The 22,728-nt window shown below is 41.7% G+C and overlaps 1 protein-coding gene across 4 annotated transcripts in view; it reads right to left on the reverse strand.

The window, feature by feature from the left end:
- Nucleotides 1–22,728, reverse strand: part of SH3KBP1 (SH3 domain containing kinase binding protein 1) — a 340,352-nt gene that overhangs the window by 125,564 nt on the left and 192,060 nt on the right. For 3 of the 4 annotated variants that reach the window (XM_036840453.1, XM_036840455.1, XM_036840454.1), the window contains one exon: nucleotides 13,651–13,856. In XM_036840453.1, coding sequence (XP_036696348.1) covers nucleotides 13,651–13,856 — 206 coding nt within the window. Of the gene's footprint in view, nucleotides 1–2,008; nucleotides 2,053–13,650; nucleotides 13,857–22,728 lie in introns of those variants that run through there. The other variant, XM_036840456.1, reaches the window with a different exon arrangement.

The raw sequence follows: 22,728 nt of genomic DNA on the forward strand, positions 1-22,728 counted from the left end.
TTTAATATGACCTCATTATTGTATGAAGAGTGAGGTGTGTACTGCATGCACATTCAGGCTCAGATAAAAGTCTGGAAGGATACATAGAAAACGCTGACTACGGTTACTCCTGGATCAGGACAGGAATAAAGACGCAGGCATAGAGAATGGAGTTGAGGACACAGTGGGGGGAAGGGTAAGCTGGGACGAAGTGAGAGAGTGGCATGGACATATATACACCACCAAATGTAAAATAGACAGCTAGTGGGAAGCAGCCGCATAGCACAGGGAGATCAGCTCGGTGCTTTGTGCCCACCTAGAGGGGTGGGAGAGGGAGGGTGGGAGGGAGGGAGACGCAAGAGGGAGGAGATATGGGGATATATGTATATGTATAGCTGATTCACTTTGTTATAAAGCAGAAACTAATACACCATTGTAAAGCAATTATACTCCAATAAAGGTGTTTTAAAAAAAAAGGGCAATTTCTATTTATTTCTTCATATTCTTTGAGTTTTTATTATTATAATAATTTTTGCAAAGAGCTCCTGTAGTCAGAAGTAACAGAGCTATTTCCACTTTGAGAAACAAACAAGCAAAGGGTTTGGGGGGCACTCAGCAGTACAACGTGCAGTTCACAGGTCACTAACTTTAAGGGGCCACCCTTCGTGTCCCATTTCCAGGCCCTAGTCTGACGGAGCCAGAGAGGCCATCACCAAGACTCCCACGTTTCACACGTTACACTCCATCAAGCTTTCACTCACTTCCCAAATGAAGAGTCACCATCTGAATTTTGCATATAAGTACCTAATTCTGAGTTTTACTTTTCAGAACTCAGATCAGTGACACCCAGCAATAATAACAATCAGCAAGTTTCAGATATCTTTCAATAGGAAAATTCTCTCAAGCCACTGCAGAGGAATATATTTTTATTTTAGCCAACTGCTCCCTTCTAGGCAAGCAACAGACACCATTCAAAAAACTTTCAAGAAGTCCTCCTACTCTTAAAACAATGTGTTAAAACAATGTGTTTCCTTTCTGTCATGCTATTTTCCTTTTTTTGAAATTTTGAAAATATTATAAGTTAAAGGCGACAGAAAAAGACATAGATATATTTTACAGATACCATCAACTCTCCCCTTAAAATTTTTTTTGCAACAAGAAACAGCAATGTGGAAGACATATGACACATTGTAGGCTTTACTTACCCTGTGGTTTATTTAGGGAATTTTATTTTGTGTTTGGAAAATGACAGACTTCTGCTTTTAGGTAGACAAATATGAACAACTCACAGAGAGAAAGCAGAGCACCTATTACTAGCAAGCTTTTAGAAAATCAAATAATTTAGTGTCTCTATTTTACTCTGTATATGAGCAAACGAATATAAATGTCCAGGACTACAAAATTAGCCAAATATCTTTAACTCAATAAAAAGCAGTTCAACAGCACCCAGAAGTCACTACTCACAGCTTCTCCATTCGCAAGGAAAGCTCCAATGTCCAGGCCCCCCAAGAGTGAAATGCCCCAGGGCTGGCTTGCTCTGCGTCTACGTGTTCTCTCCTAAGCTAACCTGAAGAGCAAGCTGGATTTGTTTACCGCACAAACATCTGTAATTGCTAAACATCTCGGTGACATGGGGTAACAGTTACTGCTTATGCAAACTGCCCATCCAAATTACTCTCTGCAGTATGAGCGCATGAAAACCCAAGACAGAGAAATTGGAAACATCTGTAAAAATTAATGGCCGAATTAACCAAAGTTGGGGGCTGGTTAAAACAGCTAAATAGTTCCAGTGCAACATTTGATTTGAGAAAATAATCCTCCACGTTATAGGTTGCTCCTTAGCCTATCCACAGCCCCCCTCCGTGGGGGGTCCTCGCTGGCAAACACTTCATTGTAACCTACCAATGCAAACCCATCACAAATCTTGTTAACAGAACAGTATAGATAAGATACAAGTTAAGAGAATTTATTCCATCTCAAAAAAAAAAAAAAAAAAAAAGAAAAAAGAAGAAAAAAGAAAAAGAAATACCTCTTCTCCCATCATGCAGGCAGCCTCCTCTCTTCAGTTTGAAAAGGTCCCAGAACTACACTGGAAGCCTCCCACTTCCTTCCAACAGCCAAAGGCATGGAGCCTGAAGGACCCAGCCTAACCCTGAGTCATACTTGGGACCAAATGAGCAACGGGGAGAACAAAGCTCGCATTTGTTTATGGCTCAGGAAGCCAGGGCCAATTCATGGCTTGGGTGGCTTCGAGAAAAGTCCTCCTTCCTCGCCTATGTCGCCACAGGAATCTAGGCTGCCTCCTCGGACCCACAGGTGTGACCGCTCGCACAAGGAACACACTCAAGGAGCGTTTATTTGGCAGGACCCAGCAAGCACTTCTGGTTAAAAACATCAGAGAGAAAATAAAAAGCCCACTATCTTTCAATAGATACCGTGATGGGGAGCAAGAGATGTCTAAAATATGGTTTGTATACGAAATGCCCATCGTGAAAGTGCCTGTATTTTAAAGAAATAAAATTAGTTGTACCACACAAAAATTATTCATTAAAAAAAGAAAAAAACTGAAGAAGGAAAAGCAGCCCTGCCTTTATAGAAACACTTCCCCTAGGAAAAAAATAGCAAGATTGCTGCCAGCCATGTCATCGGTAGTAACCTAACAGATCGGAAGAAAGTGTTTGAATAGCAATCTTGTTTTTCGCCCACATGAGATACCATTTTAATTACCATTGTAATGAATTCAGAGCCCAGTGGTTAAGAGTTCAAAACTCTATACGCAGGGTGTCTGAGATCAAATTCCCAGCTGGGCCACTTCCTAGCTGAGTGATCTTAAGCAACTTATTTGGACTCTGTTCACCTCAGTTTCCTTATCTATAAAATGGGGATAATAGCACCAAGATACAGGGTTGTCTGGAAGATTAAATAAGTAATATATGTAAAGTGTTTATAAAAGTGCTTGGTACACAGGAAGCAGCCTATGAGCTACTATTACAAATTCAGGACCACTTCACAAAGCAGGATGCCACGTCAACAGTATCCTCACCTTACCACAGTCCTCATGTACAGAGACTCTGATAACCGGTTTTAGTTATTAACTGTTAAGTTAATTTAAAAACCATTTATTCAATATTTATTAGCCACCTGCAGTGTGTAAGGGGCTTTGAATAAGATGCTGTCCCAGTCCTCAAGAAACTTGCAATCTGCTTGGATAAATAACACATAGATCTGTTTATGTGTCACGCAAGAAAACAAATGTGGGAAATGTCACTTGGCTGAAAATGGCAAGTGTGATCCAAGTGCCAGAGAATTAGCATTTTGAATTTAGAGGACAGATAAGAAATCACCTTATCAAAACCTAATTAGGATGGGAGGGATGAGACAATCATCTGTGCCGAAGAATTCCAAACAACGAATGTAGATACTCTGCCCTAAAGGAGGTGAGCTTAACTCCCCACTCCTTAAGAGTGAGGCGTGTATAGTGACTTCTTCCCAAAGAGTTGATGTAGAAAAGGGGAAAAAACAGACCAGCTTTACAGTGGAGAGACCTCAGCCGGGTGACCAAGGTCAACATCAACAGTGAGAAGTCATGTTCAGACCATGTACCCTTGATCTGATGGGATGAGAACGGCACTTCACCTCTGTGGTTCCCCCCGCCCCAAACCCATCACTTCAGTCTTATCATGAGAAAAACATCAGACAAATGTCAACTTAAGGACATCCTACAAAACTCCTCAAAATCGCCAAAGTTATCAAAAACATGGCATGTCTGAGAAACTGTCACAGCCAAGAGGAGCCTCGGGAGACAGGGCGAGCAAATGTAATGTGGTCTCCTGGATGGGATCCTGGACAAGAAAAAGGACTTTAGGTAAAAACTAAGGAAATCTGAGTAAAGGATGGATCTTGGTTAATAATCGTGTAGCAATACTGGCTCACTAATTGTGACAAATGTACCATATTCATGTAAGACATTAACAACAGAGGAAACTGGCTGTGGGGTATGTGGGAACTCTGTATTATTTTCACAACTTTTCTATAAATCTAAAACTACTCTAAAATTAAAGGTTTCTTAGAAAACAAATTAGGAAGATGAACCTGCTGAATGTACATATATACATAAATAAATATATCTACGTGATTTATAGACACACATGATGATGCTCATGAGTGTGTATATATATATATATATATATATATGTATTTAACAATGCCCTCCCAGCTTAATTTTTTAAATCTCTTTATCCTTAGCCTAGCTATGAACATAGATAGTCGAATGCTGACTCCTGGCTTTTTGCTTTCCATAATACACAAAAGAGTTTTCTTTGAAAGGAAACTTGGCTCTTCTGTCAGTTCTGCTGCCAACCCAGGCTACGGCAGCCCAACTCAAAGAGTGTGCATGAGGTGGGCCCATCTGCCCCTTTCCAAGAGCTACTAGCTACAAGAGCTCCAAGCCAATTCGTCATCAACCACAGAGCCCCGGGGCTGGCAACTCTCCCAGCTACTTCCTCTCCCATCTCCACTCCACACTGCCTGGCACCTCCCCAGTTCTCTCTCTAAAGTGCCAATCTGATCATGACACTGCCTGTCGGAACCCCTCCACCAACGTGCCAGCCCACCCAGAAGTGCAGCCTGTGAGTGGGCTGGCAGAGACCTGAGGGAAGAGGGTCAGGCTCCCCTCCAACTCCCTGCCCCCAAGTCCCCTGCAGCCCAGCCAAACCCAGCCCTCGTCCATCACCACACTCTCCCCTTGCCCATGTGCACGTTGCCAGTACCATGAATCCCCAGTTATCTTTTAACACTTTGCTCAAATATCACTTTCCTTGAAAAGATCTCCCTGACACGCCATCCCCTCCTTCTAGACCTCCAGGAAAGTGAGCAGCTCCTTCCGCTCTATTCTCTTTGATGCTTTGGACAGAGCTCTGCTGGTCCTTTTCCCCTGCATCATAATCACTTTTAATACGTACCCACTTCTCTCCCACGTAGGGACAATCTGAAGCGCTAAATGAGAGGCCTGTACGTGACAGCTGATCCAAGGTGTGATGTGGGAGAGGAGCTGTTAACTCCATTCCAGTTAACTACACCAGACCCCCGCAAACAAATAACCTGCCAGGCGAAAAACGTGCACACGTTATGCTAATACAGCCTCCAGACATGCTACCTAGCCAATCCCCTTCCAAATGAATTGCCATTCCTTAGCTCATTTATCTAGAAATTCCAGAGCTGCCACTGCTGGTCCATAAAATACATTCAATAAGGCTTCAGTGAATGAAGGAACGAGCCAATTAACGAACAAATGGAAGAGGAAATCTATAGCCAGACTATAAGCAGACCCCAAACAGAATGAGTCTTCCTTTATGATTGCGATTGCATTAGGACAAAACATATTCATGCATCCAGTCACAAAATATTTATTGAAGGCCAACTATAGTTTTTAACAATGATTTCCAAGGAACTGTAAATACAATGGTGACTAACAAAGACAAGGTCCAAAATCATGGCACTTACTTTCTTTTTTTTTTAAGACTTTATTTTTAGAGCAGTCTTAGGTTCACAGAGAAAGAAAAAGAAGGCACAGAGATTTCCCAGATACCCTGTGCCTCCTCGCATGCTCAGCCTCCCCCGCTGTCAACATGAGAGTGGTACGTTTGTTACAGCTGATGAACCTCCATTGACTCGTCATCACCCAGGGTCTGTAGTTTACCTTAGGGTTCACTCTTACGTTGTACATTGTATGAGTTTGGATAAATGTATAATGATATGTATCTATCATTATGGTATCATACAGAATACATACAGAGTACTTTCACTGCCCTAAAATCCTCTGCATGGCACTTACCCCCCAACGGCCAATACTGAAGGCTTGGTGATGTCAAACAAACAGCTACCACAGATGGAGCAAAATTCATTTCTCCTTCTCTGAGTTTTAAAATTTCCGTAATAAAAAGTTAAAGAAATGATCCCGGAGACTGCACTGCTATTTATAGGCACTCCTGTTCTAATAACCAGAAGGGCAACAATAATAACTACTAACGTTAATCTAGTGATTATTCTACACGAGGCACTTTTACCCATTTTTTGAGTTACTTAATCCTCCTAACAACCATATGGGCCAGGTTCTCTTGTTATTCCGATTCTACAGATGGGGAATCTAAAGCATTGAGTGCTTAAGTAATTTGTCCCAGGAAGAGGCAGAGTTGGGATGTGAACCCGGGCAGTCTATCCTGCATGCTTAATAACTATATTCCTAAAAACACAATTTTAAGGCCTCCTGGGAATGTGATTCTTGGTGACCATCTGGCTGCAATTAAACATTTCACAGAAAATACACTATGCTGAATGTTTTAGAAGGTATATATCAAACATACATAAAACAGTAAACAGTACCTAATATGTCAAAGAGTAACCCTGTATACTATTTCTGGTTCCCTTTTCCTACCACCGGCCCTCTCCTCACTTTTCCTAGATAAGGAAAGATAACACATAAACCCAAGTCTGAAAATCCCAGACACTTCATTCAGCCCAGGCGACCAGTGGGCATCTCAACACCACCTGCTCTTTAAAAATCAGGGGTCTTTCAACTGCTCAAGAGATGTCACAAAATCTTATCTTTCAACCACTATGAGAGACATCCAATACTATGGGTCTCAGATAATCACGCCAAGGTTCGACCCAGTTGTGTTTCATTAGTCAAAGTATGTAGCATTAGCTTCTGGGATTCCCCAGAGCTTATTTCTAGTCTTCAAAGGATTAGAGACATAAATCTCTCATTTTTAAGGAACTAAGATCATAACTTTCAATGTTTACATGTTTTAATTTTACATCAGTATACAGCTTGACGAATTTTTACTAGTATGGATAAAAAGACTGCCTGAGGTACATATGAAGATATCAGAATTTCTCTGGCTGCAATTTGGCTGATTAAAAAAATTGATTAGTAGCTCATTTATATATGATTTTAATTCTAATTCTCTGTTACAAGTAAAAGCTACAATGTTGATATTATAAAGGCATTAATTTGGATGACTGTGATTCTATAAATGAGATTCAAGATGATGAGAGCTGAAAAAGCGACTGTCACAAACACAATGTCTAGTTGTGGAACATAGTAGAAAACAGAGAAAGAAAACAGAATCATTTCAAGAGACAGAGATCAGAAGTCACTAATGGAAATCAACTAAGACAGGAAGACCATGGAACTTCTTGAAGGATTTCTTTGTAGGGACTCCAATAGTGTAAACAACCAACCTGGAAAAATACCTTTTCCAATCTGGCTGTTTGAAGAGCCCAGGCCAAAAAGACTGCTTTTCTCAATAATTAAGGGGGCCAAGACTAGCTGTGCCTAGGGCACTTAAGCATGGAATAAGCTCGCACCCGAAAGCCAGGATTATTCTACATAAAGACATATCAGCTTAGGTAGGTCCTGGGACTCACCTGAGCATCTGGAATTTACCCACCCATGTGTAATACCTGACACTCCTTTCCTGGAGTATTTGGCCAGGAGTGATCATCTGAGTGGCTCACGAAAAGGGAAGGAGTTCAGAAAAAGGGTGAGGCCAGGCTGGGATTGCAGGGAAGCAGCCTGATGAGGAAGTTCTCTCTCAGGTCCACCACTGGGAGACAAGGTATAAGCCATATTCATGAGAATAAGGTCCTGTCTGGGTTGCCTTCTTACAGTCTCCCAACCCAATCTCTAGGCGGATGACTCCAAAACCTACATCTACAGTTCCCTCCCCATCACCAGACTTATTTATCCAACTGCTTGCTGGATGCCTCCACCTGATGGTTCCACAAGGACCTCAAAATCCAGCTAGTCTAAGACTGAACCCATGACCTTCCTCCCCAGATATCTTTCTCCTCCAGTGCTCTCTTATCAGGGGATGATACTGCCATCCACCCAGCTGCTGAAGCCAGTTGCCCAAGGCATCCTCTTCAAGTCTTTCCTCTCCTTTATCTCCCACATACTATCAAACTTCTTGATTCTATCTCCAAAATATTTCCCCCAAACATTTATGATAATAATTCAAAGATGTTAGAAAAGCTGTTGGTCTTATCTTGATGTTTCCTTCCATGTGAGAGGGAGACCAAATGGACACTCTCTGGACACACTTGGCCTCCGGGCAGAATTGAACACTCTTGGAACTCTCTATCTCCCTATTCACTTTCTCCTGGGAGAGTGAAATGACTTCTCTGATACTTGAATTTAGGAAAAATAAACTGGGCATGCTTAGCTCAGCTCTTCTCTTTCCTCCTCTTGGAAGTTGGCCTTCTCTGCTGTTCCTCAAGGAGCTGGCCCTTCTACCTCACATGGGTCTGCCCGAGTCCAGCATTGCTGAGACTGGGTGGGTGAGTCTGTCTAATTCTGGAGATCAACTGCTAGGCCCATTTGGCTCTCACACTAATCTATATCCTCCAACTTTGCCTTCATCAGTAACAACACTGTAATATAACATAGGTAGAGAAAGATGTACAAATCATAAATATGTAACTTGAGAAATTTTTACAAAGTAAAATAAGACTTACATAAATAGATATACCATGCTCATAGATCGGAAAGGTGTCAATTCTCCCCCAAAAGTATCTATAGTTAACGTACTCCCATTCGAAATCCAGGAGGTTTCTTTGCGGAGGGAGGTGGAGATTGACAAGCTGATTCTAAAATTTATATGAAAATACAACAACGCAGGAAATCTTGAAGAAGAGGAATAAAGATCGTGGACTTACACTACCAGATGTCAAGACCGACTACAAAGCTACAGTAATTAAGGTAGTACAGAATGACCACAAGGACAAACAAACCAACAGAACAGAGAGTCTGGAAATGGACCCGCACATACACAGCCACTTAAATTATGACAAAGGTGACCTTTCTGATAAACAGGTGATCTGCAGAAAGGATGATCCTTTTGATAAACAGTGCTGAGTCAATTGGATATCCATACTGAAAAAGTGAACAAAAATAATATTTTGATTCTCCATCTACTGACTCATTAACTGGTTTAGAATCTACATTGAGGAGGGGGATTTACTGGTAGAGCCAATACAAGTTTCTGTTAACCTCTCCCCTGAATTCTAGTTATCCTGTATTCTGTAATCCACTCCTCCCACTGAAGCTTGGAATACTTTCTCTAAACCACCTATGTGATCATGTCACTCTCTTGCTGAGAATTGCTCCCCATTCATGGCTCCCCATTGCCCTCAAAGTCAAGTCCAAACTCCTTAACAAGTCTCACCAGGTTCTTCCTGATGTGGGCCCTGCTTTCTTCTCCATTCTCATCTTTCCCCACTTCCTGCTGGAGCCTCGACACATACTCTGTGCTACTTCCTTTTCCCTTCGAGGCATTTATACATGTTGCTCTTCCCACCTTGACAACTCTATGCTCCTTTGCTTGATGAATGTGTACTGGACCCATGGTTCTCAGCCTAAACATCACTTCCTGTAGGTCTAAAAACATCACTTCCTACAGGTCTAAACACCACTTCCTGTAGGAAGTAGGTACACACACATGAATATACACTCTCCAGCCTCCCTAACAACTCGCTACTTCCTGCCATGCCCAAGGGCTCCTATGGCACAGTACTGTGTTCTCAGCCTGTTCACGGCATTCCCCACACTGTATTATTATTGCTTGTTTACTTTTCTGCAGCTCCCTGAGGGGCAGTGACCTGGTCTTGTTTACCACTGTATCCTCAGTGCGGAGCATATAGTGAGTACTGAACAAATACTAGCTGAAATGAGTTACATTTACAATTTCCAAGTATTTTCAGCTATGTAGCATTTTTTAAAAGTCCTATGAGGTAGGATAGGCATAAAGAGTACTCCCATTTTACAGATGGTTCAATTGAGGCTAAGTGACTTTGTCAAGGTCAATCAGCTAGGACAATGGTACCATGCCCTTCTAATCTTATGATATTTAACTTGGTTCATCTTTAGCCACAACGTATTTTCCACTGTTTTGATATAACACATACGTACCTCTGGGCTTAGTTTAAATGGTACATTTTTCCCCAAGGTTCTTTTCTTTTTTCTTTAACCTTTATCAAGGGAAATTTCCAACATATACAAAAATAGAGTACAGTGTACGGAATCCCCATGTATGCACCACCTAGTTTCAACAATTATCAACTCATGACCAATCTGGTTTCCTCTGTGCCCCACCCACTCTTCCATCTTCCAAATTACTGGAAGCAAAATCCCAGACATTAAATCATTTCACCTATAAATATTTCAGTTAAATGGTACATTAAACACATCATTCACAGGCATATCAGGTTGGTAGTATTAAAAAGACTCATAAATGGGGTCCTTCCTTATAGCTCAGTAAGAGAAGCAAGAATACTAATTATTTCCTTGTTGGTCGGGGGACTGTTACAGATACACCAGTATCTCTCCTGGTGTATAATCATCAGCATTCAACCACTCTGGGTAGGGTGATATGGATTAAAGCACAGGTAAAATAAGCACAACATTTTCAACTGACTCAGAAAAGTGGATCTCAAAACTTCGCAAACTTGAACGGAAAGTATACTAGGATGCTTGCAGCTGTTAATAATTATCATAGACCTTTTTCCCCTCATGCGAGTTATCAAACCAGTCATGTCAACAGGTCAACTGCCCCAGCCTGAGTGGAAGACCTGCTTGGGCTTCACCTAACACAGATGCTGCCACATGAGATCCAGTTTGTGCTTCTGCAAAATCGAAACAGCGAGCTCAACTCTCATAGGAAACTTCCTTCCTTAAACATAAATCTTAGACACAAAACCATCTCAGAAGCTATGAGAACCAGGTCGTACACAAGTAACACATTATCACACTCATCAGCTCCCATGCCAGGTTGTGCAATAACATAATAGATCCATAAATCTATGTAACTATCCATGGCGCCAACAACAGGGGGGGGGAGAGAGTTTTGAATCCTCTTAGATGCTATAAAAATTGTCCGCAGCCAGTAAAGCAGGCTGAGAAGTTTAAGTTTTCCCCAGAGGCTTCACAATGAGAAGCAGGTTAAGGGAGCTGCCAGCACATGGTTTCATTCTGCAAACAAATCATGAATCAAGATGCATACACACGCCGTACATATATATATTACTCTGATGAAGTTAACATTTCTTGTCTCTAAGACCAATGCAATAAATCTTCTGTTTCACAGAGGTGCAGTGAACCATACAACTACTATATTTCCAACTATATAACTGTTATCCCACCCGGTTCCCTCATTTTATAGATGTCTGTAATCTTTAAAGTGCTATATTAATATAGTTTGAATATTATTCCTTTAACTAACACTTACTGAGCACCTACTATATGCCACACACTGTTCTAAGCACATAGCATACATCAGTGAACAAAACAAAGAATAAACATAATAAAAAATAAACATGTTAGAAGGGGGCACATGCTAGGGAAAACAAAAAACGCAGTGCAAGTAAGCAGGATGGGCCAAGGGGGCAGGTTTCAGAATGACCAGGTGTCAGGGAGGAGAGGCAGGCAGCCACGGCGGGCAGGTGGAAACAGAGTGTCCAGGCAGAGGACACCACCATGGCAAAGGCCCCCAAGTGGGAGCGTGCGTGGCATGCTTGAGGAGGAGCGAGGGGGCCAGGATGGAGCAAGCAGGGAGAGAGCAGTGAGGGAGGAGGTCCAAGCGGCAATGGGAGTCAGGTCATCCCAGCTCCTGGGCCTCAGGGAGGATTTTCACTTTGGTTCACAGGGGAGCCTCTACAGGTGTGCGAGCGGAGGAGTGGCACGACCTGACTTCGGGTTTCAAAGGCTCACCCTCCTGGCTTTGATATTGACGCTAGACCGTAGGAGGAAGGGAAGAAGCAAGAAGACCACTTAGGAGGCCACCGCAGCGATGGCGAGAGCAGGGGGAGAGCAGAGGTGATGAGCCACGGCAGGTGCCGGGCACACTTAGGAGGCTGCGCGGATGGGGTCGCCTGATGGATCAGCCATGGGATGTGAGAGAAAGAGGGGTGTCAGGGACAACCCCAGGACTTTTCTTCTGAGTGATGGGAGGGGGAGTGGCACTGCCTTCACCTGAGATGGGGAAGGCTGTGGGCAGAGTGGTCTGAAGGGGACGAGGATGAGTTCAGGTCTGGACAAGCTGCTAAGAATTTAGGACCTCCGAGTGGAGATGTTCAAGACGGCAGTTGGACACGTGGCTGTGGAGCTCAGAGAAGTGTGCTGAGGTACAAACTTGGGAGTATTATATTTGTCGCTGATACTGCTATTAGTAACAACCCAATTTATTATTAGCGGTTAAGACAAATATTAATATCAATAATGAAAGTTATGCACACACAATGTCCTTTTACACAGAGAAGAATAAGACTGAGAATCATAAAACAAACAAAAGGAATTAACTGTTTGCTGACTGAGTCAATGGTCATGTTCATTTCAACCACTTGAACAAAATGAAGAAAAACTGTATTCATCGTTCCTTTCCAAGATGGGAACTTGCTCTTTTGTAAATATTTATGGGAATCTGAAAGTGACCATGTGAAGCAGAAATGAACTTACAAGCTGGGACACTAACTAGATAGTTTTCAGATCTTGAGAAATAGCAAATCGACTAGAGAAGCTTCCACAAAACAAGAGTTTAAATGAAACAGTCCTTCCTTTTTAAGTATCTGCCCTTTCTGCCTTATTCATCTCTAAGGGTATTAAGTGTCCAAAAAGTTTCCTTTCCTGATTCTGTTTCTAATGCATGATGACACTGGGCAAGGTTGCTGGTGGATGGCGGGAGGGAGGTGGGTGGAAGTTCTACAGCTGCAGAAGATGATGCAACTTTTAAAAATTCATCTGACAGAGAAATGAAAAACATTTAAAAGCCGTCGATAAACCTGCAGTAGAGATGTTGCCCATGCCCCATCCCCGAAGCCTGCTGGCACAAACGTCAAAGCAAAAATTTCAGCACTAAATCAAATTAACAAACATTCTTTAAGCACAGCACGAGTGTAGCTTATTACAATCTGGAAAATTCCACAGTATTTATCAAATCCTAAGCAAGGCTATGATGCTTAAAAGTGTACCACAGTAGACGTCACTGACAGCCACAAGCACAATGGCTCTGGGTGTGTTGCTGTGGCAACCGCGTACTCAGCAGCAACACGCTGTCTGCTTCTCGCCAACCCAGAACCAGGGGCAGGAGAAAACAGCCAGCTTCCTGATGGTAACAACCCAGGGATTCACAGCGAGGGCCATCTCCGTCACTCACACACGCAGGAGACTTCCTTTCAGTAGTCTGAAATCATTTCCACCAAATACCTTGAGAAAAAAAATGCACAACCCCTCTCTCTACTGCAGAACCAGTCAACACGCCCAAGCACAAATCACAAGAGAAACATACCAGGAGAGAAGAGAGATTGAAAAGTACCAAGGTTATGTGTTTAGCTGGGTCCAGGCATGAGTGGCTTTTCTGAGGAGGAAATACAGAAGGGCCGGTCTATTTGAAAAGTCATCCTGAGAAACATTCCATAGAGAGGAGATCAGTAAGAAAAGCAACAGCAAACTAGAGCATGAGCCTTTCGAGGAAAGCTGTTCCTATACAGAAGGAGAGCTGCACACGAGGACAATGAAACCTCAGAAGAGGCATAGGAAGTCGTAGACACCAAGCCCTACAAGGTACTTTTTGGATACACCACATTACGTTGAAATAAAACAGAAACTGTCGAACATACCTTTTCCACAGGCAGAAAGTCATTTTCTACTTCAATCGACCTTGGTCTTAGCTTTATTGGCTTGTCTTTGAAAATATCTCCAAAGCCCACTCCCTTAACTTTCTTCGGCTGGATTGCGGCCGTTGCGACTGTCCCGTTGGCACCCTCGGATTTGGTACTGCTCGAGTCACCCCCATCACTCTCGGAGCCTGTGGTTTCCCTTAAACCTGTCAAGAGCGGGGATGGGGAAAGAAAGAGCTCAGAAATCAGCCATAGCCGTGAAGCACTTCATAGCCAGCCAGGAACCACTGCTAAAAGTGTCACTGGGTATGGGATAACTTGCACTGCGGTTTTTCATTTAGCACGTGAATATGTTGCATGGGGGCGGCTCTGAGTTTTGTTCCATCTCCCCACCCCCAGCTTTTTTTTTTAACATCTTTATTGGAGTATAATTGCTTTACAATGGTGTGTTAGTTTCTGCTGTATAACAAAGTGAATTAGCTATACATATACATATATCCCCATATCTCCTCCCTCTTGCGTCTCCCTCCCACCCTCTGTGCCCAGCTTTTAATATTAAGAAGTGAATCAAAACTTTTCAGAAAATCTAATTTCAAAGCAGATCTCTTCGTAAATGTGACATTTCACCTCTTTTCAGCCAGAGCCTGGTTCTCAGCCAAATTTGTTTTGCTGCAGTCTGTGCAATAACAACTCTTCCCGCCCCCTCCTCGCCTCCCCACCTAGTCAGTACCACATACTGTACCTCCCATTTCTATGACTCATGTCAGTTAGCAATTAGCAATGAAAGTAACATTTCCTAAAGGGAAACTGTAAAGTTAAAAGCCATTTAAACAAATTAGCAATTAAAGAAACCACACAAAATTATGACTGCCAAAGAATTAAATCTCTTTGGATGGCTTCACAAGGAATAAATGCACGCAGACATGTTTCTCGAGGAAAGCATTAAACCAAACTTGACATTGAAACACTTTCACTGGCAAGATGATTGTATTTGTTAAAGAGGGAAAGGAAGCTGCCCTCCGGGAGGCCAGAATCCCCCAAGCCTACAGTTCTTCCTCCCTCCTCTGACACCAACGTCTCCCCAGAGCTGAACTCCTTTCCAAAGAAGAACACTGGGGATGTGACACCTTTCCTTTGACCTCCGGTGGCATGTGTTGGAAGTCATCAAATAGATATCAGCAAGACAACATGGACACTTACCTCCCCAGATTCTTTTTTTCCCCAGGCTCTGCCCACAGTCATGTTCCTAAAAGGAAGAGCCTATTTGTTTCTAGTTAATTTCTGGGTGTATGTTCTTACTTTGATGGCCAGTACATTAGTCATGCCATCAAAGGGCAGGATTAAAAGGATATCTTATGGAAAGTTCCATTAAGCCTGTCTCTAAAAGCCTCTAGATGTGTAGAATAGCTCCTGAACATTTACTATATGTCTCCTGATGACAATGATGCCCTTGGGATGAAAGTATACCATCAAATTTTGTTCTCTATTAGCCACACTGTGCATTATCTTCCTGCACGTAAGGTGGCCTCTTAGTACATAAGAATGATACACCAAATAATTGCTCACATAAAATGTCACAAAATGTTGAAATCATTCAAATAAAGAAGTCTCAGTGCAGGAAGAAACTGTTAAATGAAAACAGAAAAATATAGAAAGGTCATTATAAATTGCTAACAAGTTCCAAAATCAAATCCTTTAAACAATGGCTGTGTTTCTTGTTGCTGCTGTTTTCAATAAAATGGTATTTGTAAGCCAAGAAGGAGGGGGCGGGGAGGAAGATCCCTGGTGTACATTTTAATTAACTAAAGAACAGCATTTATGAGCAAGAACAGAGGGCAGAACAATGAGGAACAGCCCACAGCAAGGGGGTCGGCTCCAATTTACAGGGCTGGATGCGAGTGTGCAAACATGGAGAACCTCCCTGGATTAGCTATCCATTCGTGTGTTTATCTGTTCATTGTTTTTGGAAATACCCCTGCTGGAGATATAATTTTGGAGTCTAAATATTGTGTCATTTCCCCTTTAACATGTTCTCATTTTGCCGTATGGATTCTTTCTGTGTGATAAATGGCTTGTATATTCTTTTCTGGTTTGGAAAGAAGCATTTGAGAGTGGAATAAAGAAATGGTTAGTGAACAGAAAACATCCCTGCTCCCCTTCCCTGCCGCCGCCACCACCAGCGCCACCAGCAGAAGGCAGCAGGGCAAATGGATTCGGGCAAGTCTGTTTTAGCTCTTCAAAGAGAAGAATTTGAAGGATTCTTTTATCATACCTCATTAGCTAGAAACACAATATTTTCAACCACTGCCAACCTGATTTCACTGAGCTTCTGGTTTTAGGGATTTGCCACCTTCCGGGCTCATCTTAATAATATCATATTAATCACTGTGAGAAATACTCTTTATGTTACACAGGGAAAGGTTGCACGGTCATTCAACCACACAAGCATGGGCTGGGAAGGAAACACATGGCAGATTTTTCTTCTGGATATTCTGGTAGCTTGCTTCTATCACTTTTAAGTACTATGAAATTAAATGTCTGAATATCTGGGTTGACGAAATAACTCAAAATCTAGTTCCTTCCCTTCGGAGGAAAAGAAAGGTGGCTTTTCATTTTTGGTGCTGCATCTTTTAGCCACTGGTGCTCATAACACACACTATTATGTAAACTATCCCTGTGTCATACTCGTAATGCCAGGTGACACTCGAGGGCAGTGCAACCCAAAGTGAGGTCTGTGGACTGGAGCCAAGATCATGAAGGGCTCGTTCCTGGTACACAGAGAGACAAGCACAGAAAGTGTCCGTGTTTGGAAATGCTTATAGCAGTGTGTGCTGGTGCTACTTCTAGAAGTGCGGCCAACAGACGCGTCTGGGTGAACAGGGCACAGACCAACGTCGGTCTGCCGGCTCCTGCTGGGAGGGGCGGGTGGTGCAGCGCATGCACAGTGAAGGCAAGCCAGCAGTACCCGGTGTCTGTCCGCAGGGGAATGGAAATAAAAATACACTTCACTGCAGACAGTTTGAGAAGTGTGGCTCTGGTGTTCACGCGTGAAGCTTCTCTTTCATCACTGTGTATACGTCTCTATGTACGCATATGTGTACATGCACACTAAGGTGGATGCTTTTCCTTCGCAGTGAAAAAAGAACAAAGCTTCCTCAAGTTTGCTTTGGCCACTCATATAACTGGCCAAATTACACAGAAGTCATTGCCAATAATTTCCTTAATATTCCAGCCCGTGAGCCATTTTTGTTTATTTTCAAGTTTACACTCACACGTGTAGTGCTTACTGTGTGGCAGGACTGTTCTAAGAACTTCACGAGATTCATTCATTAACCTCATTCATCTCCTTCCCCTCAACTTTTGGCAGCTTTCTTTCACAGCACAAAAGGCTACACACTGGTCCTGCCAAAAGAAGTCTGCCGTGTGGTGATTGGCTGAATGAGCAAAGCAAAATACCATTTCTGGCACGGACTTTTCTTACCAAAATCTTACTTCTTTGAACCCCGCAATGAGGAAATGACTTATTGGTTTCCAATGACCCACTCAGTAAAAGCAATAACCACGAGAGGTTGACATCTCCACAGGAAGCCATCTTACACCACCCCAGAGGCCCAGAGATACTGGTACAAACACATATGCCATGACCAATGTTACTGATCCCTTCTCTGCACGCATGGTTCATGCACGCATGTCACACACATGACAGAGGCACAAAGCAAACAAGACAGCGCCAGGGGCTGGTGATGGGAATGCTCCTGCAGCACACACCAAGGAGACGGCACTTATCTCAGGCAAATAAGTCCATGTCCTTGGATCAGAAATTCACACAGACACTTGGCAGAAGCATGAGCAGCTCAGGAAAGTGCAGCTGCATCAAAAAACACAAGAACCCAGATCTTATCTTTACAATTGCCTCCTCCTGTTAAGGTCACTCACTGTAATAGCGTCTGTGGCCCTCCGTCTTTCCCGGTGCAGCTCGGTACAGAATTGTCCCTTCAAAGGTAGTCTTTCCTGACAGTGAATGAGAGAAGAGAAGGGGAGAGAAAAACAAGAGAGAGGGAGGGGGAGCAAATGATGGCAAAAGAAGGAAGAGGGAGAGTCTTTAACTGAACTTGTCTTCAATGAATCCACTGTAAGAGCTTCATCCACAAAATTAATTAGAAACCATTAGGCAGAATTTAAGAATGTTACAGAATGAGCCCAAAGTCCCCATGCAAGCATGATGGCAATGAGCGCCGGAATTAGGGCTCACCTCTGCAAATGCCTGGCATGTGGATTATGCCCAATTTAAACCTGGAAGCCACTTCAATATTATACCTCAAGAGTAGGAAAACCTCAACCAGAGGAAATCCAATCAATCGGATTCCTTAGTTAACTCATTCTTCTCCTTGGAGAGTGTGACCCGAACATAATATAGATTTTGGTCCATTATTCTTTATCTTCTACCCTTAGAGCCCAGTATGATACAAACTGATATTCATGACCCCAAGAGTCTAAACAAGGCACAAAATCCCTTTTAAAAGATTTTTCATTCTTAGTATCTTTAAGCAAGAAAATGTACAAGTATTCTAGAGGGGGGTTTTTACCAATGACGTTTGAAACCAATCGTGGCTTCCATGTCAATGTAAGGGGTTTTCTGCTTAGCACCAAAGACATCAGAAAACCCTATTTCCTGAAACATCTTAATTGAGGTTTTGCCATATCAGTCATGAGACTGTACTTAAGCATGAGGACATAGGACTCACCCAGTGTCAAATGCAAATTATCTTCTTTTTTGTTGTTACAAGTAGAGGTTATCAATAGCATAAGACTGGACACATGGCTAAAGCCCAAATCTCTCTGGAACCATGAGTAAGTACATAGACTACACACACTCTGCCCCAGTTTGAGGGTGCACACACACACACACACACACACACACACACACCCTACAGAGAGTACCATCAGCAGGTAAAATGGTTTGATAAAGACAAGCTCAATTAATATATGCATTACTCTAAGTTATCCAAGAAATTGGTCCTATTATGGCTGTGAGCTAAATATCGAACTGGAGGCCAGTTACATAGCTCCCTCATAATAAGTCTGAGGGATGAAAAGGTAGGCTACATTTACAGAGAGACAGAGAGTGGAACTGAGTGAGAGAGAGCAACTTGTCTCACTTTTTAGAAACATTCTTCAGGAAAATGGGAAATTCCATTAGGGACCATCATGTCAACTTCTGGGCCATGTCACTCCTAATAACATGAAAGGGATTGTAAATGATCAGATCAACAAATTAAATGGAATCAGGTATTGCCAATTTCTGTGTCCTACAGACATGGTGGTACACCACTGCTTTGAAATCTGCCCTTTTTGACAGATGTGCTCTGTCCAATTAAAGCAAAAACTTAGATATTCAAATCACTGGCTACATAAGGATAATCCAAAGAAACAAGTGTTTCAAATGTTCTCCTTAGACTTGTAGCTCTTGAGGACTTTGATGACAAAGTGGAACAAGTAACAGTGGCTAGTTTTTATTTGGGTGAATTTTTATTCTGCTTAACTTCAATCACTAAGGTAACATTACTCCCAAGAAATACAGCTGTTTTGCGAGCCAGGCCCCCCAGAAGTGAATGGCAGCAGTCCTTCTGGTGTCAGAAAAAAGTAAGAAAAAGAAATCAGTATTTCAAGAAAGTTCCTCCAAGTACAAGAGAACCTCCCTTTCTTCTTCCCCAGGACCAAGTCTGAGAATCACTGAGGTAGACATGGCCCTGCTATCTCTGAATGGCCAAGCATTTCTGCAAAATACCCACCCCCCACCCCGTCCACTGGCAGCAAGAGGACTGGAAATGGAACCTGGGATGGGGATGAGTGAGGACACACACGTTCCATCTAGAGAACAAGAGATGGGCAATTGGAAAGTCCATGAATATGAGTGCTGTTTATTTTGGGGGAGGAAGGAATATTCTACTGTCACTATTAAATATTAGTACTTGAAGGCAGCAAACACTGTAAAAGGGAAGCATTTTAAAATTTCAACACAAAATCATATGCTTACGCTAGCATCTAATTTTGCCTGAAACTCTATTTCATCAATTTGCTAATTGCTCTTCACTGCCAACAGAACCTCATACACAAAACAAATAACATTTAATATTAAAAAGTATAGAGACACCAAAGCGTGGGGGGGGGGTGGTGCCAGCCTGGCTTTAGCTCTTATAGGCAAGGGGCACAAGCAATCCATTTCTTACAGCTAATGAAATAAAATATTTCTATATCATGGGAGTGGTTTGCCCTAAGTTTTAAAAGGCCATCTCCATCTTTGCCTTCGCTTGACAAGTCACTAAAGTATCTGAACCTAAAATTCAAACATAAGGAATTAGGAAAATAAGAAAGTCAATTCAAACTTAAATATCATGGTTATTAATGGTTATAGAAAGAAAATGCAAACTTTCTCCCTCTGAAAACTATGGGAAATAGCTTAAAATGTTTCTGTAGCTAAATGATATTTTTCTTTAAAAAAAAAACCAGGAATACTTCTTAGTTTTATAAGAATTATTTTATAATCTAAGAAATTAAATAATATCAAAAAGATGTTAGAAACAGGAAAGTCACATTTATATCTTAAATGTGAAGCAAAGTATGTATGAAATTGAAACCAGACAGTAGTCACATCTGGATTTCTTTGCCTCTACATCCAAATAAATCTTACAGATCAAGATATTTTCTGATTATAATTTAATGCAATAATATCAATATAATTTGTAATTAGTTCTATTTCACATCATTTAGTCAATACTCGCATGTGCAAAATTATAACTGAAAAGGTAATTAATTCATCATAATCTGTGATCATAAGAAGAAATAAGTTAAACTGTACTCAGATTTGAAATTTGTCAGATGCTCCGTGAAAGGGTAAACTACAAGCCATAATGGGAGCAATACCAAAGTATGTGCAAATTATATGCAGGAAGGCCTGCAGGTAATGGTGGCTTCATCACTCAGAAGCGAGGCCACACCCAGGACTTCATCTCACTGGGCTTTAGTGTTCTCATCTGACACCAGGCTAGATGAGCTCTCAATTCCTTTCCATCCCTAACATAAGATCCTGCCCGCACAATTATTGCAAACCCTTGGATGTTTTGTTTTTTAAAAACCTAATTTACTCAGCATTTTTTTTTCACTATTGATCTGTTACATGGGAGCCCATTTCACTCTTTTTAAAAAAAAAATTCCCTGTTTTGGTACCATTTTGCAAGCCCTAATGAGTGCATAGATCTGGGTGATAATCATCAGTGGCTGCTAATGTTCAAAAAGAAAGATAGCCAGACATTATGAGCCTCCAGATAGACTATCCATCACCACCTATGAAGCAGTTCTGTCCCCCCACCCCAAAAAATCTCTCTCTCAAACCTGAATTTAATCAAGGCCCTACATGCAATTATCAATTTATAGGAATATAGAGTAAATGACACAGCAGAGATGAAATCAGCAAAAGGCAGGCTGTGGGAAACTAATGGACAAAGGACCTCAGTTTCTTCAGCAAAAAGTAGCAACGAAAAGAGGCGACATGGAAGAAGAATCTAGAGATTCAAAGAGAGTTGAGACATATCAACCAATCACAAGGTATGTACTTTCTTTGGGTGCAGATTCAAACTAACAAATTGTATTAAAAAATAGAAGACTATTAGGGGAAAGTGAACACTGACCATATAGGTAATTACTTTGAGGAACTGCAATTATTATTATTATTATTATTATTACAATTTGGAGTGATAACAGTATTTAAGACACCCTTTTATTGACACATATTGAAATATTTATGGATGAAATTATATGATATCTGGGGTTTGCTTCAAAATAATACAGGGGGGGATTGCGTAGTGGTATAATTACAATGAATTGGCCACAGGCTGCTAACTGCTGAAGCTGGGTAACAGGTACACAGGGGTTCATCATACTATTCTCTCGATTCGTGTATGTTAGAAAATTTCTATAATAAAAAGTTGACAAAAATCTTTTTGAAAAAGCACCTTTAAAGTTCCATAAATGCTATGAAAGGTAAAGATGCTTTCAAATTTAAATATACAGCAAAAAGTTTCTGCCACTACCTGACAATGAATTTTCTTGTTTGAGATAAAATGTTTAAATCAACATATCAACCAACACAACTGCTGTAACTCTATCCTTGATAGATTAGATTACCCTGAACAAAGATCTAAAGTTTAGAGATTTTCATAACCAACTACCATATATAAAAATACATCAGGGTAAAAGAAAAGCAAGTTCAAGCAATTTGTACCTTTCATTCAAAGCTAAAAATGCCTCCTCAGAGTAAGAAGGATTCAGCAAGCATTTACTGAACACCTACAATGTGTCAAGCTGTCGCGGCACACTTCCTTATAAATAAAATGCAATGTTTCTTCAATTGCATTCATCCATTGGTTAACGAAACTCAGCTGAATAACTATCCTCAAAAACCTCCTGAAAGTAACAATGTGAAGAGTACAAACATCAAAGAAGTGTGTGTACATACAGGGGTAGGTGTGTGTGTGTGTATAACAAAGAGATGTATAAGGATACATTGTACACAAAGTTTTCTTCATATGTACCAGGATACAGATTTTATCTGTCTTAAAAAAAAAACCTCCCCCAATGTCTACTGGCATTTAAATTGAGAGGATTTTTATATGATGTCACTAGGATCTCTAAAAATTACCAAAATGGTGCAAACATTAGGAGTTTGACTTACTCCCAGAGCCATGTATTTTTTTTATATAAACTTATTTATTTAATTAATTTAGTTTTGGCTGCATCTGGTCTTCGTTGCTGCGCGTGGGCATTCTCTAGTTGTGGCTAGCAGGGGCTACTCTTTGTTGTGGTGTGCGGGCTTCTCATTGCGGTGGCTTCTCTTGTTGTGGAGCACGGGCTCTAGGCACGTGGGCTTCAGTAGTTGTGGCATGCGGGCTCAGTAGTTGTGGCGCGCAGGCTCAGTAGTTGTGGCACACGGGCTTACTTGGTCCGTGGCCTGTGGGATCTTCCCAGACCAGGGCTCGAACCCATGTCCCCTGCATTGGCAGGCGGATTCTCAACCACTGC

Source organism: Balaenoptera musculus, chromosome X (genome assembly GCF_009873245.2).
Source record: "Balaenoptera musculus isolate JJ_BM4_2016_0621 chromosome X, mBalMus1.pri.v3, whole genome shotgun sequence".
In the NCBI taxonomy this organism is placed as follows: Eukaryota; Metazoa; Chordata; class Mammalia; order Artiodactyla; family Balaenopteridae; genus Balaenoptera; species Balaenoptera musculus.